Source organism: Oxyura jamaicensis, chromosome 6 (assembly GCF_011077185.1).
Source record: "Oxyura jamaicensis isolate SHBP4307 breed ruddy duck chromosome 6, BPBGC_Ojam_1.0, whole genome shotgun sequence".
In the NCBI taxonomy this organism is placed as follows: Eukaryota; Metazoa; Chordata; class Aves; order Anseriformes; family Anatidae; genus Oxyura; species Oxyura jamaicensis.
The window spans coordinates 7166274-7192644 of NC_048898.1; the positions used below are offsets into that span (position 1 = coordinate 7166274).

At 42.6% G+C, this 26371-nt stretch overlaps 1 protein-coding gene and 1 long non-coding RNA gene across 3 annotated transcripts in view; one reads left to right on the forward strand and one right to left on the reverse strand.

Annotated features, from left to right (window-relative positions):
• Nucleotides 1-26371, forward strand: part of LOC118169147 — a 62573-nt gene that overhangs the window by 10987 nt on the left and 25215 nt on the right. The window lies entirely within an intron of this gene.
• LOC118169146 (protein NDNF-like) lies at nt 11725-20128 on the reverse strand. Of its 2 annotated transcripts, XM_035330173.1 has the most exons (5): nt 19551-19562; nt 19437-19438; nt 17200-17565; nt 15166-15299; nt 11725-14016 (listed from the first exon to the last, which is right to left on the reverse strand). In XM_035330173.1, exons 3-5 carry the CDS (start codon nt 17472-17474, stop codon nt 12665-12667), a joined length of 1761 nt encoding a protein of 586 aa, XP_035186064.1. In that variant the 5' UTR covers nt 17475-17565; nt 19437-19438; nt 19551-19562; the 3' UTR covers nt 11725-12664. The 2 variants fall into 2 exon arrangements, with proteins under 2 accessions (XP_035186064.1, XP_035186065.1); XM_035330174.1 differs by lacking the exon at nt 19437-19438 and having other exon boundaries at nt 17200-17395; nt 19473-20128.

A 26371-nucleotide genomic window follows, 5' to 3' on the forward strand; every position in this document is an offset into this window, starting at 1 on the left:
CAGTCCAGCAATACAGCACCACAGACAACTGTGCATCCACTAGTGGACTATTTACTAGAGTGACTCTCTACATAGATGTACTGGAGCAGACTGCTTGAATCTGCTTTGAGTGTAAGCAATTTGAAAGACTGGCCTGTAACAGGAGGGAGGAGGAGAGCAGGATTCAGGTCCCTGGGAGAGGTACTCTAGTGCCGTGGTACCAATGTTTAGCTCACACTGTAGAAATCCTGGACGCAGCTTTTCTGAAATAGCTAAAGCTTATCACATGCATATTGACATTCAGATAGCTAGAGGATTCTAGCTAATATGTAAGTACAGTAATGTGAAGAGGCCATAAGTACAGGATTGTAAAGAGGCCACTGTGATGCTTCTTCCTGGCTTTATGTATACAAATAAATTCACCAAAATCAATAGGCCTACTAGTGGGATTCAACTATGCATCTTAAGCTTCTTGTTGGAACAGTCATGTACTTGAAACTACAACATGTAAAACAATGTGCTTCAGGGTTAAAGTACAATCTGCAAGAAAATAGTGGGAAAAGGTGAAGTTACAAATATGTATTCGGCTGTTACTAGGTGCAGGTCTGGGAGCCCAGGGTCGACAACTGGACAGGAGCAGATTGTGTAGTGGAGACAAATTTTTTGGTATGTGGATTGTTGCTGACTTAGAACTAGGTTTTGTGATGCATGGCACAGTCTTTTGAATACTTGTTCCATGTTTTAGTAAGAAAAATGTGTATAAGGAAACCTAGGAAACCTGTTGGCTACTAGTATTCTGGTGGTCAGGAAGCATTGCTGGTTAGTTACCATTAACATTTTTGTGAAATCTTTTTCTATTATGGAGCTGATAAAACAATGGCTAATCATTGAAAAATCTCCATGTGCTCATACCAGATTGAGTTTCACAAGCAACATTCCAGTGTCTTACAAATGAGCTGCCATGACACTGATTCCTGAGCTATGAGAAAATGTTTTCTTTGGTTTACAGGTGGGTTAATATTGGAAATTCCTATGAACAGTGCCAAATGCTAATAGCTCTGATAAAGGAAAAGCTTTTATTTCTTGTTTGGTGGAACTACATTGTTCATCTAGATTCAAATAGCATGGAGTAAGCAAACATCAAAATCTTCACCTTTTGAATTTTCCTACTGCAGTTAAAATAACTTAGGCAGCTACAAAATGTTTGTTTTTTCATCATGACACATTAGATCAGAGTTTAAAAATCTGCCTTTTTCATTAGTAGCTTGGGCACTGCTTTCAGTATGATACCTGAGGAATTAGTTAAACTAGTGACTTTCAATATAATGGAAGTGCAAGCTGAGCTATTAGGAAAAGACTGCATTTCCTGACTCTTCTACATCTTTTGTAGATGCGATTATGTTGATTATGTTTAGTCTGTGCTAAGGATTTGGGGATCACTTGTCCTCACACTGTTCCATTGAGCTGAAATGGGTCAGTCACCCTCATGATCAGCTTGTCTCGGAATTTTGAGGTTCTATGGGCTTTGGGGGGGGTTCCCTCCCACTTCCCCAGCAGTATGTTTTCCCTTCAGTAAGTGGACCCTTAGGGATGCTTCAGCAGACTTTAGTCAGGCCCTACTCCCACCGGAGTGAAGAAGAGTTGCGAGGTGTAGTGGGTTCTGCTCTGGTGGGGATTGCACAACTTGACCCAAGGGGAGCTGTGACTGACAAAAGGGCAAGCATGTCAGTAACTAATTGGCTTGCCTATGGGTAATTTAGTATGTTTTGTTACCACCCATGGCTTAAACTTCAGAACAGTTGCAGTAGTTAGAAGGTAAGCATAAAGGATCTAAACAGGGTCGGTCTTCAGTAGTCTGAATTCAAACACAAATGCAGCATGAATGTAGACCTTTATCTTCTTTGCATGATGAATGTGTGATTAAAACAAATTAACCTGGAAAAATAGTTCCTGAGGAATATGCTAGCATTGACCCACATAGTATACAGCAGGAGTAATCCTTGACAGTTTACATATCTCTTTAGATGATCTAACTATAACTTTCATAAGTATTTGAAATCTAACTTAGCTTACAAATGTATTCCTTTTGTTTTTTTCGTTAGCAGTTCTGTGAATTCTGGTTTGTTGTAAACATCATTTTTCCATCTCTTACTGTTTAGTGGACTATCTAGAGATTGTTTGGTTAAGGCCTGGTATTCATAGTCTGGGTCTAAGTACTCCTGTGAGTAAGAGCACGGGATCAGGCTTGGTTGCTTAGTCAGATGAATCAGAAATGTGCATAATGTACCAGTGTTCTGACTGTTAATTGTAGCCTCATGTTTACCCAGCACTACAAGGATGTTGTCTTAAAAAGCCATCTGCAATTAATCATTTAAAAAAAAATAATTGAGAATGATTTGGTACATTTTTGTAATCTTACGTAAGAAGCATATTTTTTTCCACTCTGTTGACAAATGAAATAAATAAGCTGTGCAGGAGTTTTCTGTAATGCTGGAAAGTACATGTACCTCTAATAGTTTATGATGGCTTGAAATCAGCCTTGGTAGAAAGCCTAAAAATTCCTGCTTCCTGTTGAAAGCACATTCAGCACACTGGGACACATTTGTCTGGATGTGATATGTAGAAAGTCTACTTTTTTTATTTACACTAAATTTTCAGTGAATTCTGTTATTTCAAACCACATACACCCACACAGCTATGGTTACTTGGAATCTGTCTTGACTGGAATATATCAGGAGTAATTGGGTTGGTATGCCATCTTTTGTTGATAATTGGAAACTTTTGGATCTGACACAAGAAGCTAACAAATTCCCTGTACTTAGCCATATGTTTCAGAAGTTCCTGCAACAGCAATTTTCAGGTCATTTGTCTAGCTGGAATTCGAGACGAAACATATGGCTACTGCTTATGTCCTGCCTTACTATTCTTAAGAGTATTATTTCATAAACAGAAAGAGCTCATTAACTGGTAAATTATTCATAGACCTAGCTGGAATTGAACCAGGTATGCACAGGGACTCTTGAAAGCTTTTTTTTTTTTTTGATAGCCTGCATTTGGAATTGTCTGGGCAGAGATATGTTTTCCCCAAGACAAATAAAACACTACAAAGCAGTTCATCTCATTTAAACCAAACTGTATGGCAGTTACACATCAAATACTTTTCATATGTAAGAATAGAAAAAAATACTTGCTAATAAAGAAATCATGGGTTTAGCTGTAACTTGCATTCTGATGAGCTGTGCAAAGCTATTGCTTATAGTCAAGTAATTAAAGTGCTCATATGCATTGCAAAGATGAGTATTTTTTTTATTTTAATGGCTACATCTGCTTTAAGAATATTCCAGGCTTCAGTTTCAGTGGTCCTTTGTGTAAACGTTAAAATATTCTCTGATGCCATCTAATGGTCAAATTGTACAGTTACTTTATACTGAGAATAAACAATGGTAACCCACCACATTTATTATTTCACTGAGGTCTGTAAGGATCAGTGCTGTGACCTGAATATACATATAGTAAAAAGATGGTTACTGAGACAAATTGCTTCCAGTCGAAACATTTCATTGTTAAATGAAACAGTACAGTAAATCCTTTACTCTTTCCCTAACTTCTAACTGAACTGATTTTTAAAAGCTTTGGATACTAGCCTGATCGAAAACAACCAGACCTTAAATCAAAGCTGTGTTCTGAAAACCCATAATTTTGAAGAAGGCCAAACAAAAAACTCAATATTGCAGTTCAGTATTGTATTATTGGGAACAGAAAATTCAGAGAGAGATCCTAGGTTTGTGGCTGTTTTTTGTTTCTGTATTGCCACAACTCCACAATTTGTTGATCCTGTCTGATTTCCAGGAAGCTGGAAGATGTCCCTCTGAATGTGTGAGGTATAGTATGGATGTATGGCAGCAATGCCACTCATCCTGCACCATCTGCATAACCTTTGTATGCTTCAGAGCAGTTGTGCTATCTGCGGAGTCAGTAGCTGCCCGGTGAACATGCTCTGTTGGGCAGACAATATGCTGGAGAACGTGTGGAGGGAACCTCATGCTTCTGCAGCGGTGGGGGAAGGTATGAAGCAGAGAAGGCTGCAAGGCAAAACAGATCCAGAACCTCTAGAGAGTCTTGGGAGTCACTTGGAGGAGGTCAGGTTCCCACGGATGCCTGACAGCATGGAAGGAGGTTTCTTGACTTACCCCAAGTAACCCTTAGGAGAGATGGATCTGGTCCTTCCTGTGTGAAGGCTGTAGGTAATTCTTTGTTTCTATTCTCTCATTAGGAGTGGGTCTTTCCACGTATTTACTCCACTTGTTTACATTTAAATATGCTTTAGCAGTTGGATGTGAGCATGCTTACAGCTTTACTGTACGATGTGATTGTGCCTTGGAGTGACAATTTACACATGCTGTTCTTGGAGAGGGATTGGATGGAGAATCGGGGAAAGGAATGTAACCTCCTGCTCTAAATGAGATAAGTGTATGTGAATATTTTGCTCAAGTCTGCGGAGAAAAACTGTAATGGGACAATAAGATGTGATTCTCTATTCTTGCAAGAAGCTAGTGGGAGGGACAGTGTAGCCAAAGGATGTTGCAAGAGAGCTACTTAAGTGAATTATTTCTCAATCGTCTGGAAAAGAATGTTCAGTATGTTTTGACTGATCAATTCTGCTATCACACATTTTCTGAATACCTGGTTAAAATGGAATTAATAGAGTTGAGGCAAATAAACAACAATACCCTAGAGGCAAGAACAGTTTTATCCAAATAGCTGAAATATTAGGTTTGCTACCAATTTGAGTTTCAGAAGGCTATTAAAATAATGCAATTGTCAGTTGTTGTAGTTAGAAGTAACTGCACCCACTGCAACGTGAGCTGCTGACTTCCGCTCTGTCTGGTTTTGAACAATAGATTTACAGATTTTTATTTTCATGTTGTGAATCATCTTTTGATTCTGTCTTTGAGTCCTTTCTTCAAGAATAGCTTACCCTTGCAAACAGACTGTTTGCATGAATAGGAGTTGTGATATTACTTCTAGAGAAGTTTCATTGTGGGCAAAGTGAAATAGTTTTGTTTTTTTTCCTCTTCTCTGTGAAATAGTTGTATTTGGGGGTTGGAAGTGGCTCTTGTTTTCCTCTGTGGCTAGTGATTCTATTTTGGGACAAACAAAATCCCACTGTCCACTGTGCTTTCTCACAGGTATTCTAGATTGAGGGTCAGTACATTGAGGGTCAGTATGGGTAACAGGGATGAAATAGTTGCTATAGAACTGGCATTTTTTCCCTTTGCATAATCATGACTAGGGAAAATATGGGTCAAATTGTTTGCAGATGTAACTATTGTGGTTTCATTGACTTATGGACAGATTTTAAAAGATTTGGTCTCAATAGGACATATGTGCAAAGCTCTTCTGATGGTCTGGCTAATTTGTGGCTTCTCAGTCTCAGCTGAGAAACTGGCACTGTGCTTTTGGAAATCTGGCTTTCAAAGGATTGTGCCACATTACAAAACTAGAGGTTTTGGCCCAGTTATGAAACTAACTGCCTGAATACAAATCTTTGATTATTTTTTAGGTCAATCCAATAATAAAATTGTTTCCTTCCCTGAACTGCGGATAAAGGAGTCATTCTCTCTGGGTAACTGTGGATTGCTGTTGTCCTCAAAGGCACTGCTCACAGTCAGTGCTTAATATTGGCTTCCTCTTTGGTAGGGATCCTTCAATCTGAAAAAGGCCAAATAATCCCATCCCCCAAGTTAAAACTTGCTCTGTATACAGTCAACATCTTGAGCCTTCATGCTTGTTGTTGTAAGTGAATTTTATTCCTGCTTTTGCGATCGTTCATAAATCTGCGGCTGACATTCCACTGTCAGCTCATGTTTAAAAAGCTTGAAGCTGGTCCCAGATAATGATGTTGATCTCCTCAAGATACTATAAAAAACATTTTTCCAACTGGGTATTGTATCTCATATGTACACCTGGATTCTATGTATTAAGAATGGGAAAAGGTGAAGGAAGTTGTTTGTTATAGGGGTTCAGAGGCTGAAACATTAGCAGGTAAATGGTGGCAGCACCGCAGTGAACAGCAATAGTTCTGCTCATCCTGCACTTACTTATGTTATCCCCACAGTGCAAGCCTGATGGAAACAGTGTGAACCAGTCTGTTGGTAGCTTCAGTTGTTTGAGGTTATGGAAAGCTCAGCTGTGACTAGTACGCTTAATCTCCTGTCAGAAATATCTTGTTGTTTTTATAACAAGTTTTTGCACCCTCTGTTTATGGCCAACTTCTTCCAAGACAAGTTCAATGAGTTTTGAAAGTATGGCTTTGTTGAGGAGCCTGGTGTGTCTAGGTGAGTGTGTGGAAAGCTTTCTCTCCCTTTCTTAGTACTGCGTAGAGCACCCATTTTGGGGGGATGGTGTGACATTTGTAGATACCACTGTCCAGTGTCATATCAGTTTCTTTAGAGCATAGTTTTTATGAAGATAGGTTAAGGAGAAGGCCTTACAGATCCCACCTATCCATCTTACAGATGCACTTAGTATATCACAATGCCAGTTATTTGCATGCAGAAATGTTCACCTGAAATAATTTTCTAACCAGGTACCATCAATGCTCAGCAACAAATCCTTCTGACTTTGCTGAGGCCTAGGAAGCCAGTCAAGTTGCTAGTTATGCTTGCCTCTGTGATATGCTTACCAAACCCTCCCTGAGGACACGGCAGAAAAGTTGCCTCTCTGCAGCCGTGTAACTGGGATCCACTCAGGTGGCTGACCTCCAACTTATTAATTAACCTAGGAGCTTAAAAATGGCTGGAGAACCTGAGCTGTGGAGCAGAATGCTAAATGTGGTTTAGCTACAGCCTCAGCTTCCTAAGAACACTGGAAACAGAAGAGATGGGTTGTGTCCTAAGTTGATGGTGGTTTTGTGTTTTTATTGTATTCAACTCTTCTGTTAGATGGGAAAGCCTTGACTTGCAGCACTCTACCTTAAGACTGCTCTGTGTGGCTGTTTGCAGAAGCCTCTAAAGGAGGCTGAGTACTTCCTTAGTCGCAGTCTTAGTACAGACTGCACGCTGAGCTCTCCTACTTGTATGAGTCACGAGCTACAGGAATACTAGAGACTTAGTGGGTTTGTATGCTGGCACTGAACCTCAGGGACAGAAATGAATCAGTAGACAAGCTCAACAAATGGGAGCAGGATGTGAAATGTAGTTGCAGCAAGGCCCTTCCTTTTCTTAGAAGCTTCTAACAAGCTCAACATTTTCCTCATTACCTTTAGATATTTCATGCTTTTCCTTCCTGACCGTTGCCTTGGAAGGTCTCCTTTCCTACCAGGTTCTGCTTTCAGAGCACATTACTACACGAGTCTGAAAAACTTTTCAAACTCATGAGTCTTCCTCCGAACCCTGCCTGTGTCACTGCTGTGCCAGTACCTGCAAAAGGACAACACTTTCTGGTGCTTGCTTCCTGTGTCTAATCTGCTCTCATCTCAGGGCAGACAAGCCCTGTTCAAGTACTTTGATAAGAGTGAGGTAGGGGAACAGCTTTGCAGAGAACCTTCCTCTGAGTAAGAGCAGCACAGGAGCAGTGTACAGTTTTCCAGGGATGGCTCTTTGGCCAGACACTCAGCATCCTTAGTCCCTGGAAGCATATCCTCTAAGGATATCCTGAGGACAGGTAATCAGTGAGCAAAATCCCTGAAGAACCAACACCTGACAAACTGGGGTCTGTGGTGAATGTCTCCTGTGGTGTCCCAGAGTGTTGGTGTGACATCCAGCCCAGGTGGGAGGTCAGCCCATGCTAAGAGTGGTGTCGGTGACAAAGGGAAAGAGCACTAGAGAAGAAGTCAGGGGATGCCAGGGATCACGTGCTGGGTATGTTATGCCCGAACTGCAACGTACCAATTTAAACGTATAAAATATGACTGTCCTTGGTGCTCTTTTGTGACTATCTCTGTCATGGGAGCCTTGACTCCTCCTTCAGTGATAGCAGTCAAAACTTTCAGGAGCACTGGGCACACTGGTGTTAATCCTTCCAGCAAATGTCTATGCTTTCTTTGTTCCTCAGTGATCACTTTTTTAGTGCCCTTCAGCTTTAAACGTTCAAGTCTGGGAACATGTAGATGAAAAAAGCTAGTAGTACCTTGTGTTTCTTTTGTCTCTTCTGCCTTAATCTTATCAGCAAGATGTTTGGCTTGTTAAATTTGAGAAAATATTTGCTCCTGATAAGCCTTATCAAATTCCTGCCTCTCTTATACAGCATAACCCTGTCCTCTTGTGCTCACAGCCCAGGATGCCCAACCATCTCCTCACAGCATTAGCTGCTGGGGGACAGCAGCTCACCCCAGCAGCGGATGGTACAGCATCCTCCAGGCTCCTCCTCGAATTGCATTTCATGGCTCCTTGCAGAACAGTGCAATGCAAGAGTGTCATAGTGTCTGCATCTTTCAGTAAATTTAGTTTTTCTTACAATATTTCTTAACATTTCCTGACAGATGTGTCCAGGAAATACCTGGTGTTCTGCTGGCAGACATATTTGCCCAACTGTCCTTTGTTACACTGTGGTGATTTCTCAAATCCAGAATGGGCAGAACAGGCAACAATAATGATTTGCTATGCAGCTATTGTTCACCTACATCCCCGAAGATAAAACCTATTTTTTGTATCATTGCTGAAGGAGTCTTCAGCTACTGAGTTACCCTTTTTTTCTAAATGCCAGAGAGCTTCAGTTGCTCTAACAGCCCTTGAAAGCCTTTGGCATTTTGGGGTCGCTGGTTAGGACTTGCTGTCAGTATTAATGTTACTTGACTCCTAGAATTCTAAGCCTTGTGCAAAGCCACATTTGGCCAGGATGCTTCACAGTGTCCAAGGTTCATAAACTCTTCTCCTCCCGTCATCCTGCCCCCCTCCACAAGCTAGTAGTAATAAAGCCCCAAATGGGGGTGATATGCATACATGTACGTGAACACAAGCTCCATGTCTTTGAAAGCAATTAGTGAGCTGGATTTCAGTCCAGCACCCGGGGCCAAAACAGCAAGGCTATTTTTAGCATGTTCTTGAAGCTAGAAACAAGTATTCAGGTTGGGAAGACATCAGTCGAGGAGAAACAGCCATGCGAAGAGATGAAGATGAAGAAAGAAAATACTTTGCTCAAAGCTGTGGATGCATCCCTGGATGTATTTGTAAGCAGAAAGGGAACAAGAGACCACTGAATCTACTTTGAAGGATGTGTACAGATGTTAAGAAGCCTGAAGTAACAAGGGTTGAATACATGGGCTGTTAAATATGAGAGAAAGAGGAAGGGTAAAATATGATTCTTAATGTCAGTTATTATGAAACTCATAAATGTCATCAGTCCTTGAAACTGGTGACAGACTGGTTTTAGGTAGCAGTCTACTTCATCTACTTCGAAGTCCGACTTAGATGAGCTATTATTACTGTTTTAAGTTGTTTCAAGGTTTCTAGCAGTTGTACAAAGTACTGGAAAGTGCTGAAGAGCCTCTTGTTGTACAGGGTTGCGGCTTACAGGCATACACAATGGCAAACTTTGAGTCTGTGCTTCATTATTGCACTGTTTAAGACTCATATCCAGAAGGCAAATAGTGATTTGCAAGGCTTGAGCCCCCAGGGGAAGGAGTTGTGGATATGAAGCCTGTCTTCTGTTATTACTTGTCCTGTCTGGTTTTGGTGGCCCAACTGCTGCTCGCCATGTGGAGTGGTGACTTAGAAACGGGAGCAGTCCTGTAAAAATGCTGGGCAGCGATGTGTGACCTCAGGCTTTGATGTCAGCCGTGACAGGACTTGAGACAGGATAGCTGGAAGTACACAAGCTGGGACCAACCACTGAACACTAGGGAAAATACTTTTGCCTGATAAAGCTGTTGAGGGCTTAGTTTAAGCGATCCACAGAAGCAAAGCCTTACTTAAGAAATCTTTGTGAAGATGTCTGCATTTCCTAAGTAACTCGGGACAGATTCCCCAAAAATTCATCAAGAGACTGTGCAGAAAGCTCAAAAAGAAAGGAGGGAAATGTGACTTGGGAAGTGTTGATGGTGAGGCTGCAGTAGCCAAGCACTAGTCCAAAGGGAGGGAGAGAAGATGGGAAGATGACAAGCAGCTTTGAAAGGGAACGAGCAGCTTCTGGGTACCAGATTGAGAGCTGCACACAGCAGCTGGCAGGGGTAGGGAGGGCACCGGTGGTGTTAGGCAGCACCTTTGACTTCCCTATGGACAATCCTCTGTGGCTTCAGTACCAGGGCAGCAGGGAGCGAGGTGGTGCCTGACTTAAAGCAGAGCACCCCAGGGCTGCCTCTGAGCAGAGTGTGGACATGACAGAATTCACCAGAGCTTTGCAGCCTGGTGCACCCAGGTGAATCACCGTGGAAAGCTCAGTGGTGAGGAATATTTGCCACTGCTCCTGGGCTCTGTTACAGGCTGTGTCTGGCTGCACACGTGGGCAATGCAGGCTGTTACCTTGAGGGCAGGTTGCCTGCTCTGCTTGAAACAGAGGCAAGGGGTTTTGACAGCACAGCATGGCCTTCTCTGCAGCCCAGCGGTGCCTCCTGTGTGCTGGGGCCTTTGCTTATGGATGTGGGGCTGGCAGCTCCTCTGTGAGCAGGGAGCTAGTGTCAGCCCTCCCAGCACCAGCTGTCGCTGCTCCCATAAAGATCCTTTCTTCAGACTTCTTGGCTGCAGCCCTTAACCAAAGTTTTGCTGAGGAGTCTCAAGCCAGTTCTGTTATGGAGGATATTCCTCAGCAGAGGCACTGGTATCAGGCAGGGTGCTAACACATCCGTCTTCTTTCAGAGGCATGTTTGTGACACTTGTGTATACAGGACAAAAGTAAGGGTTAATGCTCTCACAGGTTAGGGGCAGAGAATTAACAGTATGTTTTATGTGAAAAATACTTACTCCCATTCCTCTGTTATTTTTCTGGTTATTAATGATTTGTAGGGCATCTAAGTGAAGTTTATCTAAATGACTGAGGAAGGCTGAAGAAAACACAAAGATTTCCAAGTGGAGGTGATTTGTTGCTCTTTGAGCTCAGGCTCATTTGGGCTAGAGTAAAATGAAGAGAAAGCTTGCCTTTGAAAAGGCGACGCAGCTGCCAGCCCCTGTAATTAGCCAAAAGGCCTGCAGAATGCATGGAGGGGGTCACAGCACATGGCTCCTGCCATGGAACTGCTCCATCTAGAATAGTGCCCGCAGGAATTTAAAGCCTAGCTAAAGCCCAGATACTGCAGCTGATCCCATGGGAAGGCCAGAACCCTTCTTCTGGGAATGAGACTGCTAAGGTACAGCGTGTGCCCTGCAAGGGCTGGGCAACCTGCCCCTTTAGCACAATGTTATGGAGTCTTTGGAGCAGGAAATACATAATCATATGTGAATGCACAGAAGACTGATTCAGTCCTTACCAAGTGCCTCCAGGCATGCTTGCAGGTAATTATTCAGAGTAAACTACAACCTTGAAGATCACAGATTGCAAGTGAACTTCTGAAATGTACAATAATGGAATTATTTATAACTTTGCTCAATGTAATTGCAGAGAAAAGGGTTGCAGCAGGCAAGAGTTCTCTGGCAACCACTGGGTCAGTGACATATTTCTATATATGTAAATTCCAGACCTATTTGCAAAATATTTTCTGCTGATAATTGAAATTTAGGATAAGCTTTTTATCAAGACTTCATTTCTTCAAGTATTTTTTGTACTTCCACGTGTCATCTAAGGAAGGTAATCAAGGAAACAAAAACGACAAAGAAATGTTTATCAGGCTTTTTACTACAAGTATTTTTCCCTCCATGATATCTACAAGGAAAACCACATTTACTTTTTGCTAAAGCAACACATGGGTATAGAGTGGATTGGGAATGTGAAGAGCAAGTATATCATGCTCAGGAGTCACACAGGAGTAGACATGGCCTCGGTATCAGAAGCTGTAGATTGGAGAAAAAAAACAACACCTTTCCTTACTGGTAAGGAAATGGCAGGATTCCTGACTTATTCCTTTCCTCAATGGGTAGCAGCACAGCACTGTATCTGTATACTCCCCAGCAAAATTGGATGCAGAATCAGTTCCTGGCCTGAGTTTTGTCACCAAGCACAGTTTCTCTCTAGAAGTGAAAACCAAGAAAACATGCAGGCGGTAGGGAAAGTATTTCAGCCTGTGCTACTTGAGCTGTAGAGCTGTTGCAGCTTGACACTAGTTCTGCGGCTTTTTTTTCTTTTCGTCTCCATCCCTGCAAACTGTTCAAGCAGCAGGGAAGTTTGATTTCTCAAAAACAGTTTGACTTCTGGGGTCCCTCAGTTCTTCATTAACTGATGGAGTTATATGTAGTGGAAAACTCTGTAGGACTTCAGCAATAATGATGTGTGCTCCTTGAGAGGCATTTCCCATCACTTTTGTATTGGATTTCAGAAGCATTTTAGGTAACTGATCTATTTCTCGTGGGTGCTTTATTTCCATGTATGTGGATTTATTTCAAGTTTGTTTTTGTTATGTGAATGGGACAGCTGAGAAAAACTTAGGCAGGAGAAGATGCACAAGTAAGCGTAATGGTCTAACCTAAGGTCGTTCTTCTGCAGAATCTCACAGGTTTAGATTTTTTGTCAACATGTATTAAACTGTACAGGCTATGGCATGGATTGGCATAGGTTTTGATAAGTCTTCGTTGATTCCAAAACATTTTGTGAACAACCTTCAGCATTTTTTCCTGGTCTTCACAACTTTGCTGTGATATCTGACAGGGATGCCAGATGGCCCGATGAGATAAACATCAAACAAGTAAAGCGTCCCAGCATCCAGCCCTTTGATGGTCTCGGTGGTGACAGCTCGCTGGAGATTGACATCATAGAAATACTTGCACAGCACTTTCTCTGACTTGTGCCGAGATTCAGGTCCGGAGCACCTGTCTGTGCTCCGCAGTTCCATCCACACTTGATCTTCTTCAATCCTTTTCTTGTACACGCAGTACTTGCTTTGCTCTTGTGTTCCTAGCCAGGCGATGGTGATGGAATTGCAGGTTCTCAGTTTGCTGAAAGACTTGATTTTTAAGCTTTCTGGAAGAAGTGGGAATAAGGGCTTGTTGAATTGAGAGGAGACCTGTACTTTCACAGAAGAGTTGGATTCCTCTGTGGACCTCAGCTGCACCAGGTATGTGTCCAGCAGCTTTCCCTTCAGTGACAAATACCTCAGTCCCAAAATGTTTTCTGACGCCACTGTTTTACCATTCTTTGTTATGTGAACCCGTACTTGACCACGACACAACTGAAAGGTAAATTGTATTTTCTTGTGCCTCGCTTGGTACTGCAGTGTGTGGAATTTTTGCTGTTTTCCATCCAGGACAACCTGAATCACCTTCCCATCTTTCAGCTCCATCACCTTAGGTTCAGGTTCTTCCAGAGTTCTTGCAAACGTCCCAGTGTAAGCAATGCTGGCGTTTGTGAGGAGATTAACAACAAAAATGTCAAAATAATACTGAGTGCTGGGACTGAGATTGGGCACAGTGTAAGTGTTCTTGGTACCCATGCATATCTGCCTGACTTCTCCACTGCTCACTCTGTTGATGATGCTCAGCTCACTGTTGGACAATATCATCACCTGCTGTGGCTCAAGAAGGTACGGAGAGAGAGACAAAGCTGATGTAGCTGGCAGTTTCATTCCGGAGGATCTGATTGCAGTCTCAGCAGCACACAAGCTCTTATAATTGTGCTTTTCATTAACTAGGAGACAGTACTGTATGTTTTCTCTATGTTGCAAGACAGAGGGACTGTGTTTCCAGGTCAGAGTCACTGTTGTATGGCCAATGCCAATCACATCTAAGCGTGGATCCAGTGGCAGCTCTGGATAGAGGTGCCCAGATGTTGTGTCAGTTGTTAGGTACACGGTGATGTGTGTATCACGCTCGGTGGATAAGAACTCCAGCATGTAGAGGGCAGAATGAGAAGACATGCCCATGTAAGTCTCTACAGAATTTCCCTTGTAGTTGAAAATGGTCGACACAAAGCTTGGAGCCTTCTGGGCTTTTGAGACATCTTGTGTGTCGTGGTCACCTGCAAGCAAAAAGCAGACCTGTAACGTTTGCTTTCATAGATGTCAAAGCACATTGCTTAGGTTTCCTTGTTTGTGTCAGGGAACATCCTACTTTCTACCTTCCTGAAAATAATTATAGCTAAAGATGCTTTTTGCTACTGGCAATTTATTAAAAGAAAAATTGTGTGGCTTTTATTTTAACAGTGCAGTTGTGGAACGGTTTTCAAAAAGACTAATTATAAAACCACAGCTTGCACAAGGTTGAACTTTATTCTGCCTGATGCACCTACAATTTTCCTCTTCCACTAGCTTTTTATTTAGGTATTTTTCTTCAAGGAGACTAATTTTCTGTGAAAGGAGTTTATTTTAGTTTTGTGCCTGTCTCCTATGAGGAGGAAAAACATCACTTCTAAAAGAACAGTATTTCAACTCCTCAGCTGGGCTTACCTGCCTGACAGGGAAGAACTTGTTAGTGGCAGCTTTCAGATCTTAGTTTTTTAAAGAATTTATTCCAGAAATCATAAAAAAAAAAAAAAAAATGGAATTTCCTCGTAGGCTAAGGTCAGGATAATGCCCACTGCCATGGTAAATACTCTTGGAAAATCAAATGGCTAAATCTTCTGCACATCACTGGTAGATAAACCATGACTGGTTCAGGTGGCCTAAACCACAGAGAAACATCTGAGACAGCTCTTCCCTCTGGCTGGGCTGACTGGAAAGCCTGTCTGGATAATGCTGTGTAGCAAGATTTCCTTAAGAGGAAGGTGGTTTTAAAAACTCATTGAGATCCAGGGCTATGAGCAGTGTGTTTTGCAATGTGATAATGTTGCTGCTATCAGCTTAGCTTTGTCACAGAAGGCAAGATTACAGATGGAAGATGGGGAAAGAGCAAACAGTTCACAAAGCTGATCCGTGTTTGTGGTGCCAGAAACACCCAGTGTGGTTCCAAATATGACCCTGAGATTTTGATTTTTATAGATGTGATCTCTAATTTACTTGAACTGATGGCAAAATCCCATGGACTGCAAATATCACCTATGGAGACATGGATGTCTTCTCCATGGTAGAGTTTAGAGATGTTTAAGCTTGTGGCAAACTTTCTGAAACAACACTCCTTATAAGTAACTTAATCTTTCTCTCTCTCTGCTCAGGTAGGCTGAAGGTCTTACCTTGTGCTCCTTTTCCAGGGAAGCTCGCTGAAGCCTTGTGCACAAGTATGCTCCAGTCAATGGGAACATCGCAGGGGGTCACTGTTATTGAGAAAGGTGCCAGGGCTCTGCCTTCCTCCAGAACAAAGTAGTACCTGTAAACGTGGATTAGAAGTGGAGTGAAAGCTTCATGAAACTCAAGTCTACTACTAAGTGTCCCTTCTGATGTGGTCACTCCATTGTGGGTAGAGATTTAGGCTTCCATTTGAGGTGCATCAACAGCAGGATGCCTCTCAGTTGCAGGATGTCTGAACCTTTCAGCTGTGGGAAGAACATATGCTGTGCTTTTTTCTAATTCATAAATAGTTGATAGTTGCTGGAAGTCTTGTCCACATACCACAGGCAGTATTTTTCCCCAGAGTTTTATTATGCTTCAGATGAATAGCATATCTCAATACTTACCTGGTTATTTTGGAAGCTGCCTTATAGATAAGCACTTGTTGGCTAACTCTGGCAATTTGGTACACTTTCCTCCCAAATCTCCTGTCTGGAGTTCTGCGAAAGCTCTGAGTTTGCTCATATCTGCTTGAATATCTAGGACTTCATCTGTATAAGATGAAGATAGAGTAGTTTTAGCCAGTCCTGGAGATCATCAGGTATCAATGGCAGTTGCAAACAGTTCTATTCTAACTTCCTTTTGTGACTAACTTCCTTTTGTGACAGAGGCTGCTGTGTGTTAATAGTACCAAGGGGCATCAGTCTACTCAGTAAATTTCTTATTCCTGCTTATTTACAGTAAAGCCTAGCTTCCTGTCTCACTCTTCTGGTCTTTTTTTCTTTTGTTTCCGTAAATGTTGACAGTGTACAGCCACAGAAATATTTGGACTTCGGTCACTCACTCTGCAGTTAAATGTAGGCAGTTGTAATTTTGTTTGTTTGTTGGCGAGACAAGCCCATCCATTATGGATGGATTATGTCAGCCTAAAGGTCTGGCTTGCTTTCAGGATGTGGCTACTGGTCTGGAGTTAACTTTCACTGGAAACAGCTCCACGTTCTCAAGTCTTTTAAGCCAAATCTTGCCATCTGATTTCCTTCTTGGATGACTTTAAGTTTCATAAGGTTCCTACTTGATCATGCTAAACTAAAGTGTTTTTTTTTTTTTTTATTCCTAGTAGAAATCTTAATGTTATGCCACAATACTACAGCAAAATTCACCCTTAGATTAAATACCTATTTCCCTTCAAAAAGGATAACTTCTAGTTTCACTCCTGTGAGCATCATCGCGTTATGTAACGTGCCATGTTCCAGTCTGTGCAGGGTGTATCAAGACCAAACCATCTGGCTCATCCTCTGCTCCATGGCTGCTCTGCTCAGATGTACATCAGAATCTGTACATGCTGGTCACTGTTCAGAGGATTCTGATTAAACCACTTGAAGTGCCTCTCTTCTTAAACAGGCAGATCAGTTAGCCTTTCCTGCCTAATGTGCAGTGCCAGTGCTAATATTTAGATAGGGTCCCAAATTTTGCAGCTATTTCAGGGAAGTGAGGAATCCGGAATTTCCACGTACAAAGCAAACTTGATCTTAGTGAGCAATAGCTTCACTCAGCTAAAACATTTCTAGCATGCAGGGTGCTGACAGACCTTTTTCTAATAAGAGAAGTCTGTATACATGTTCTACTGATTTTTGGGGTAGCTAGTTGGGTAAAATTGTCTTTTACAGCCCATGTAGGAAGGATGATGTGTCTGTGGTTCTGAAGCCAGCTTGTTTATGTGACAGCTGTTTGCTGTTGGAGCCCTCAGTTCTGTACCACCACAGAAAGCTGCTTGCAGTGCACATGTGAACCTGAAATTTGTCTTAGGCGGTCTCCAGACTGGGCAGAATAACAACAAATGTTGGGACGCTTTGAGCTGCACAGAAATGGAGCACGGTGTGTCTCAGGAAATCCAGCAGATGCTGATGGAGCTCTGCAGGCTCTTGACTTGTTCTGGTAGCGTGCAGCTACTGGTGTAATGGGGAAGGGAAGTACCTGAGGAGTGACTGACTTGCTCTTACCTTTTAGGGATATCCTTCAGCAGGTGAATTGTGGTTTCCTTGCCATCGGCAAGAATCAGAGAGTGGTAGAAGTTGAAGAGGTTGCTCTTGAAGCTCTGTTGTGAGCTGCTGGTGGGTGCTTTAATGGAAAGGCACAAACAAGCAGCCATGAGAAGACAGAGAGGCAGATAAAACCAGCACCAAGACATCTTCAGTACTGCAAAGCGAAATGACGGAAGTGAATGTAAGCCGCTGTCTTGAGGGAGAAAATCAGTGACCTTCTCTTTTTGTTCCATTAGTGATATTGATCATAATCACAGCAAGCCAGGCATTCAAACAGCCAGTCTCCACTTTGCTGAATTGCTTTTAATTTGCAGAGAGAGATTTCTCAGATCTCACTGCAAAGATTTAATGGCAGAAGGCTGCTATCAAGTCTTTAATTATAGGATTACATACATATATATATACATAGTCAAGGTAGCACAAATGCAATATCATGCAAAAAAGAAAAACTTCATTGCTGATGGAATGAATGGAGATTAATATTTTTCCTGGTTTATAATATTTATTTACTAAATTCAAAGCCAGGTTATTTGTAATGGAACTTATTTTGAAAGTCATAGGCGGCCACTATCCCAAGCATGCTTTCTGTCAGAGGTCATTGAGTTTTTTTCATACAGACTGTACATCTCACGACTATAGGGGTATGTAAGGAAGATGAAAACAAGTTATTCAGAGTTGGGTGAGATCTTGTTTGACGAAAAGTGGCAGATCCTGGATAAGTAGCCCTACATTGGTTCTAAATTGATTTTTTAAGTTGTGTGCATCTAATTTGGAAGATAACTGTCTTGCTGTTTGGGAAGCTGCATAAATCATTGAGATTGTGAATTAAACATTTCTCATACCTGCATCACTTCCAGACCATCGCAGCATTTGCTGCTCACGGGAACTGTAACAGCTCTATGGTATTCACCCTTACTGGGTTTCAGAAATCATATATGCCCACCTGCTTTTGTCAAGAGGCTTTATTATCAGCTTCAAATCTATGAAACAAAAATACACTGCTCAAACACTTCCAGAGCTCACCTATGAAAATGCTTATGTTATTTGAACTGTTCTTTGTACATTGTACAGAACTACACAGGGGGCTCCAGTTCAGACAAAATTTTGACAGTACACTGTTATGTGAGATTGTTGATTATCCTTGCAACCTCTTCTCTCTGCCACATCCTCCTTCAGAAAGGGGAAAAGGCATAAGTGGGAAAGGCTTTAGAGAAGGGAATAGACCTTTAAAAACAGGTGACAGCTGTAGCTCAGGGATTTCGAAAGCAGAGGGAGCTCTGTGAGCAATATCCCTTTATGGGAAAAGTAGTTTGTATTTTACAAGCAGCAAGAAAGAGTAAAGATCCTGCTTGAATCTGATTGTCAGTCAATGATGAAGAGACCATAAAAGACAAAGGTTCAATACTTTGTATTTTTACTTGTTTGAGATCAGCCCTTTCCTCTCAGTGTCTGCAAGGTGCTTTTGACTTCAGCACTCCATCCACAACTCAGCAGAGCTGCTGATCACTACAATTCACATAAATGAGTCTATACGAGAGCCAGTTCTGTTATAAATCCATTCAAGATCTGCATGTTTAAATGTAGTACTGAATACAATGTAGACTTCTATGTACAAGAGTTTTTATCAGTGATTCCCGAATTGTATATCTTCAGAATCACTGAGATTATTAGAAGTATCACTCCCAGATCATCTGAGTGTCTTACTTAACATCCTAATAATTAGAATATTCCTTTCCTCTTTCAAAAGGTCTGTGATATTCTTAGCACCTGGCTGAATGTAAGACTAAACAACAATCCAAACAAGTCAAAAGCATTGTTGAGAAGATACCAGTTTTTAATATTTTTTATCAGTTTTCCTTATGAATCTGAGTCGGTTCTCTGCCACTTTGTTATTCTTGTATTGAAAATATAGCTCTACACATCAAATATGTAACTCCAAATATTTTACTTTACCTTTGACAGTGGATACGCAATCCGTGTTTCTTGTACTTCAGAGATGATTTTTTTAAAAAGTCTACCTGCTGCTTGAGTGACAGGATCTCACAAACCACACTGACACCAGGGCAGCTCAGCTTTTCTTGTCCAGGAAAACGAACGAACCAGGCGACTGACCAACCTATAATCAGCTTACCCCAAAGAGAGCATCATCCTGAAGGCTGATTTCACTCAGTTACACAAACAGTGGACTCCTAGACTTCTGAAACACATTACACAAAAAACGCTCTGCTTACCTTTTGTGTTTCTGGCCAGATGATCCCCAGACCACTTGCTTTCTTTGCTGAAAAAGCATACAGTAAAACAACATAGACTTTTCAGATCTCTGTAGACAGATGAAAACCGCAACTGTGCAACCAGTTTAACAGGACAGAACTGATTTTTCCATATGGCTCCTGAACAGTCATTGTAACTAAAATGCTTGCAGTCTTTCAGGAAAAAAAAAAAAGAAAAAAAAAAAAGAAAAAAAAAGAGTTTTTATATTTTGTTAGGTTGGGGCTTTTCAAAGATTATTTTAGACTTGCAGAATCTTTGAAATCTTCCAGCCCCTGCCTGCTGCTGTTCCAGGTCCGGAGCTCCTTCAGGAGGGCTGCACGACGCCCGCGTGTGCTGCCTCCAGACAGCGGGGCTTGAGTCCTGCACAGGGTGTCCGCCAGCCCCGCCGGCTAACAGCCTAATCCCAGCCCTGGCTGGCCAGGGAGTAGGTCTTTGACAGAAACGCACAGAGGAGGAGGGGGCCGGACAGAGAGCGGTTAACCCTTGTTAGCCCACACTTGTAGCCAGCGAGGGGCACGCCGGTCACCTCTGGAAAATGTTTTGCATTAACAGCTCGATGGAGCAAGTCCACGGAGCGTGCAAGCTCCTTGCACACAACACTGCAGCAGTGTCAGGCTTTCTCCAGCATGCTTGCAGTTATATTCGTTGTGGCCCAACAGGTGTTGGCTGGCTCATAGAAGGGAAGGGAGAAGAGCTGTGAGAGACGGAACACTGCATTTTTTGTCAGGACAAGAGCCCTACGCTCATCTCTGTGAGGATGTGTACTCTGCTTCTTCAGGTCTGCTTGGAAGGGTGAGCCCCAGAAAATTGCATCAGCTTCTGGGCAGGCATTTTGCAGGGCTCAAAGGCAGAGGGTGGTAGGGAAACTAGGCCTTTTATTTATTTTAAAATAAAGTTCAGTGTTTGAAGAGAGTGACTTGCAGAAACCCTTTACCATTGTCCCCCTGGGCTTGGAGTTGTATAATTTAAACCTTCCCAAGACTAAAATCTTGCTAAGAAGAGAGGCAGGTGAGTGAGAAGTAGGAGGAGGTTTCCGCAGATTTTACATAAGCTAGCCCTAAGATTTTCTTATCAACAGATACAATGGAGAGAAACATTTACAGTGTGCTTACTCTCACTGCAGAAGATGATAGGAAAAATTAAGGTAGGAAAAAATAAGCAACTCAACTTTTACCCGAGGGACAGCATGTGGGAGCCTTGATAAAATGTATGATCAGGGATTTGGCACCATGGAGCTGGTGAGGGATCTTGCAAGATGTTTGCTGGAATGCTAGAAAAAGCAGGACTGAAAGATGGCCATGTAACAGACATCATAATGTCCACTTGGAATTAATGAAACAGTATGAACTAATGAAAACAGAAGCACCTAGCCAGGAACAAACCATTCTCCTAATCAAGGAAAAGCATGAGGAAAAGGTGCTGCAAAGTTCATTAAGTTCCCAGACCAGGCATGGAAGAGGGAAATGTAGGTTGGACGAGGTACATCAGAAGAATGTGCAATGAAAAGAGGGCACAAAAGAAAGGGTATTAGCCATAAGTGCAGGGACTGCAGCATGTTTTTACTGAGGTTTGGAGGTACTCCTGAGTGGCAGTGAGCAGGGGTGGGCTTGCTGTCTCACCCCCCAGAACCTCCCCACTGCCATCAAGACAAGCCATTCCCCAGGGCACAGTTCAGCTTCCAGGGCAAGTAATGGGTATCTGAAAACTGTGCATATTTTTGGCTAAATGCTTGAAGTCCTGCTGTATAATATGAACAGGGATGTCAGGTGAAAGAGATTGATAATGTTGTTTTACTACAGATGTAGTCCAATTCCTTCCTCCGTGATTTTGCACATACTTTCCACGTGTGTGTGCTTACATGCTTTGCTGGATGTACATTGGAAGATTTAGAGGTTCACCAAAACAGTCTCAAAGAACAACTACATATTCTCTACTGAGAAAGAGCTAAATTCATGACTCATAGAGCTTGACTGAATTCAGTGGAGTTACAATAGGGATCAATCAAACCCTTGATTTGGCATAAAATTGGTATGACAGTTCTCAATAAAAAAATGTACTCTATAATGAGCAGGCCCTGCTGTGCCTCAGAGCTGAATCAGTGACTTCAGGAGGGCTGTTCAAGAGATCCTGCTCTTGTCCCAACCCTGCTGGCCATCAACACCTCTCACAAATGCAAGTGGTGGCCACTTTTGACATCAGAGGCTTGCCTTATACTCTGTTATATAGCAGCTCTGCTAACAGATCAGTAACGCTGAAAACAAAGGAACTCAGATGAAACCAGAGCAAGAAGTCAGACCATCAGGGAGCTAGCTCAAAGCTCTCAAAGACACTTCAGGTGTGTGTTTCCAGCAGCCGCAGTCCTGGTTTCTGTATTCTGGTAAAGGATCCTGCAAGCCAGAGGAGCATCCTGCAGTCCCTCACAGCAGTCCCGCAGCACGCCCTGCCCGCAGCATTCAGTTGCTCTTTTGCAGGATGCTCTGCTAAGGGATGCTTGGAGCCTCCAGGAGGGACAGCCTGCCCTGGCATGCCTCCGGTAACTGACAGCACGTTCCTACTTGGCAGGTGGATGCAAAAACTGACCATGAGCATTTCTGACAAGGAAGTTCATGCTGGCAACCTACCTTTGAGATGGTCAGGCTGCCTTCAGCAGGAGGTGGCATCCACCTGAAAGGCCAGGAGAGATCTAGTCCCTACCATCAACACCGTGCACCGCGGAATGGTGACTGTGATCTTCCCATCCACAGACCAGGCAATTGCCCACCCAGACAACTTCCGCATGCCCCAAGCCCTGCTCGGGGAGCTCTGTTTCATGAAACTCTGTAAGCACACTAAAAATGCATGGGGAAACAGAAATCTAATCTTTCCATTACAAGACAAGTAATATTCCCCCCTTCTGTCTTTTACACATGTGCACACACGTATATTCTATGAACAACTAAGTCAAAATCAGTCAGCTTACAGCTACATATCTGTCTCTAAAATATCTTTTTAACTAATCAGGACTTACAACCTGTGTTCATAGCATTGAGTGGAAGTAGCTATTGCTGTCTGACGTTTTTGAACGTGTTCTGCATCTGATCTGTTGGCATCCAAATATATTTTGCATTTTCCATGGCTGCAAGTTACAATTCACTCCTCTTGGCAAAAGACTCTAGCTTCTAACTTGTCCTACTGGCTATGGAAGAGGGGTCTGAATTTCTGTAAAAATCCCCTCCCAAGTGGAGGGATTGTCAGAATCACTGCTTGACAGCTACCAGAGCTAATAGGTCCTTCAGAAGTTAACATACTGATGGTTAGTATTACTGCTCAAAAAATATCTTCTTAGACAGCTTTGGCTCCAAAATCACACTTCCCTTTGAAACTGTGAAAGACAAACCTAAGCAAAAGTCTGGAGCTTAAAGCCCACCGAGGGTACAGTCGTGGAGCAGCTGCTGCTATTTCTTCCAGGTTTTGTTAAGCCCTTGCAATGCACAAACATTCAAAGGACTGTCTGATAAGAAAAGCTCTGGTCTGTTGCTATTCAGTGGCATTAATAAGCAGGAGAGACAGGGAATTGCTCGGAAGTGAAAAGCAGATAAGTCTCCTTCTAAGGAATTTTCCTGCAGCAGGAAATAAAGGAATAGGTTGTTTCGGAAGCTAGTGGGTTGTCCCAGCATCGCATATTGGCTTTGTAGGATGAAAAGCCCGTGGCCTGCAGTATTTGGGATCCATAACCTCTTTGGTATGTCTCTGTTAAGAAGTTCTCCGGAGGATTATATAGTGGTAATTGTTGTAAATAATGAAATTGCAGATGAAGTTTTTTGCTTAGCCGTCCCTTGCCAGGGAATAAGATGCTGCTGCCTTTACACTTGAAAATGATCTTTTTTTCTGATACTACTGAAACAAAAGATAGCCTTGAAGGGTCTTTTATTAAGCAGCCATCTAAACAATATGGAAATATGATTATCCCTCACTATATTCTTATTCCATATTTTTAAGAGCAGTAGTAGTTAGAGGAATCCAGAGACCAATAATACAGGTGATACAGGGAGATTTCCTATGCAAAACTCTGATTTTCCAGGATGTAAGAGATTGCTTCTGAGGGTACTATATCCGATTTATTGGGAAAATACCTTATTTTTTGGTGGCAGAATTTGTTCCTCCACAAGACTAAATTCAGTGCAACAGAAGTATCTTCAAGTCCCCAGCCAGGATTCAGTATTACACTAACAGCTTCTTTATGAATTAAGGAGGAAAACATATTGAAGGTCCTAAGCTGCTATTTTCATTTCCTTTTCATTTACCATACCCCCAGGCTTTCAGGATTTTAGGTTAAGGTTCTTGTTAAAATGCCTTAGAAGGCACCTACAAAATTCCCATCAAAGGAGCGAATCAGTTGGGGCAGGTAAGGAATAATAACGTGAGGGTTTCAGTTCAGCTGGAAGCTGCTGAAGGTTTCAATTGCCAAAGTCACAGAAGGGAAAGAAGTGGCATTGTCCATAATCAGCGCGCCATTTTAATAAGGTAATCCTATATTTTGTTTTTAGCTACAGTCTTGCTTGTTTTACATGCCAAAGGATTAAACTCGTATAAATAGGGCTAATCCACCCTTGGGAACAAGGAACATCCAAATGTTTTCTATGGCGGAGGTTCTCAAGGGCCGGTTTAATTCCTCTTAATGACAAGTTGGAGAGGAACAGGGCATGTTGAGCAGCCAGGCTCTTGCTCTTAAATCAAGCACAGGCCTGCCAAATTTCACTTGTCTGGAGGGAGAATCCCTGATCTCTTGTGCTCCCTGTGCTCTCCACAGGCTTTTTACAAACACCTTCGATCTGGCCAAGAGGCCTTGTACCGTGTGGGTGCTGGTTTCACTTCAACCATTTCACTTCCCTCTTGGGCTCCAGGGAGAGCTCCCTCCTTCACATCTCCATGGGAATTTCCAAGCAACCTAAATTTCCACCTGAAGCACAGAACACCTTTTCAGAAGGATGTGGTTACTGGTCTATGCTCTGTGTGTCCCCAGGGGCTGCAGCGGTTTGCTCCCAGGAGCATTAAACTACAAAGTGCATGTTACAGTGTTGTCAGGAAAGCAGACTGCATTCATTTTCCTTACAGACATCTTCTGCGGTGGCCGGCAGAGCAGGAGTTAACCGCTGTCCTCTTTTCTGCCTTTGCTGGCTGGAGTCACTGGCATCCCATCTGGTCCAGGCTGTCCTCAGCCCTTCCCGGCCGTCTCTGGGGAAGGCACTACAATACCCAGGAATTTTAACAATCCTAAACAGATTGGGGGCCACATATGGAGCAAAATGATTAGATTATAAGAAATCCAATCACATTTGCTGCCCCAGCCTTATATTTGTAAGCATTCGGGATCAGGCTTTCTGCTCAATTACGAATATTTTACATGCGGAAGAGATAAAGTTATTATGTTCATCTCTCCATTTTGTCCCCACAGAAATAGTATCCATTTTATTGTTTGATTGTAGGAATTTAATGAATAAGTTAATATTACATCTAATAAAAGCTGCCACTTTTGCCACTTTTGTCATAAATTGTCATAGCGACCTACTGTTCATGACAGTCGTATTTACACTATACAGGAGAAGGAATACAAAACATACTCATACATATGTATCCAGAAGGGGAAAAATAATCCCTGTGCCTTGCTAATTCTGCCTTGTTTATTCTAATGTTTTTTTTTTGTTTGTTTGTTTTTTTTTTCCGAGTGCAATTAGAAAGAGTTGGATATTTCATGAGTTCATTTCTGTGAAACAATTTTTTAGCAAAAACTCTTCATGGAGCAAATCCCTCCAAATGTGAAGCGTAAGTATAAAAAATGAATAGAAAACCATGGAGCTCATCCTCCAGCCATCTCATCCTTCATCTCTTGCTATCACCCTCCCTTGTGATACATAAAATCCCTTACTGTGCCTTAACTTGCTGCAGCAGGCACGAAATCCTGTCTCCTCTTCTGGCATCCCTGCCCCAGCACAGAGCAGCGAACAGGAATTTGTTTGGAGTTCTTGTGCAGGGATGTCTTTGGTTTTTAATAGGCTTCATGGACATTTGTCTGGTGTCGAGCAAAGTCCCCAGAGATGGTAGAAGAGAATGGAGGTAGACTGGGCATAGAAAGCCACCTTTGCACCCATGGGTGCCCTCCGGACCAGCCTATTGCCTGTCTCTGCACTCCTCTGCTGTGGGCTCCTTCACAGCTCCAGCCCCTCGAGCATCGTGCCTCCCCAGCCCGTCCTTCAGCCCAGCAGTCTCCTCCAGCCCTCTGATCGCCTGCTGTCCCTCTCTAATCTTGACGTGGGATCAGTAAACGCACACACTGGGCAGGAATACAGGTCCTTGCAAAGTTGCGGAGGGTCTTGTAAAGCCAACACAGCTTTTTGTCCAGAGGCAAAAAAGGCCACAAACTAGCAAAAGGGCTCCACAGGGTATTCTCTGAGTGGAAATGCAGAGCTGGCAGAGCTGGCTCTCTTCGTTTTCTTTCCCACAGACCAGAAGTTTTGCCTAGGGTGAATTTTCCACTTAGAAAAGTTGATAATAAAAATTGCCTTGCTAATTCTTCTCCCAACATCTTGGGTAAGATGTTAAGTCCTCAACAGCCCCTGAAGGAAGCGGTCTGCCAGGCTGCTGAAAGCAGGGACTGCTGTACTAGGACTGCCTAATAACCATGGAGTGCTTTATCTTGTCTCTGGCACTGGTCTACAGCAGGAGTCCTAGCTCTTTGCTGTAGCACGGTAGCACACCTAAGACCAGTGATTAAGAGCAGTGGCTGGAGCCAGCTAATGCTTCAGAGTCTCCAGGAAAGTTGCAGTGTTGATTTTTTTTTTTTTTTTTTAAAGTGACTGCTCTAAATTTACAAGCTATTTTA

What these genes read in the sequence shown, in the direction of transcription:
- LOC118169146 (XM_035330173.1), bottom strand. Translation starts at nt 17,474, where the DNA reads ATGGAACAAAAAGAGAAGGTCACTGATTTTCTCCCTCAAGACAGCGGC. An exon ending in CTGAAGGATATCCCTAAAAG is followed by an intron (nt 15,300 to 17,199) that starts GTAAGAGCAAGT and finishes CCACGTTTACAG; the next exon opens with GTACTACTTTGTTCTGGAGG. An exon ending in CCCTGGAAAAGGAGCACAAG is followed by an intron (nt 14,017 to 15,165) that starts GTAAGACCTTCA and finishes TTTTGCTTGCAG; the next exon opens with GTGACCACGACACACAAGAT.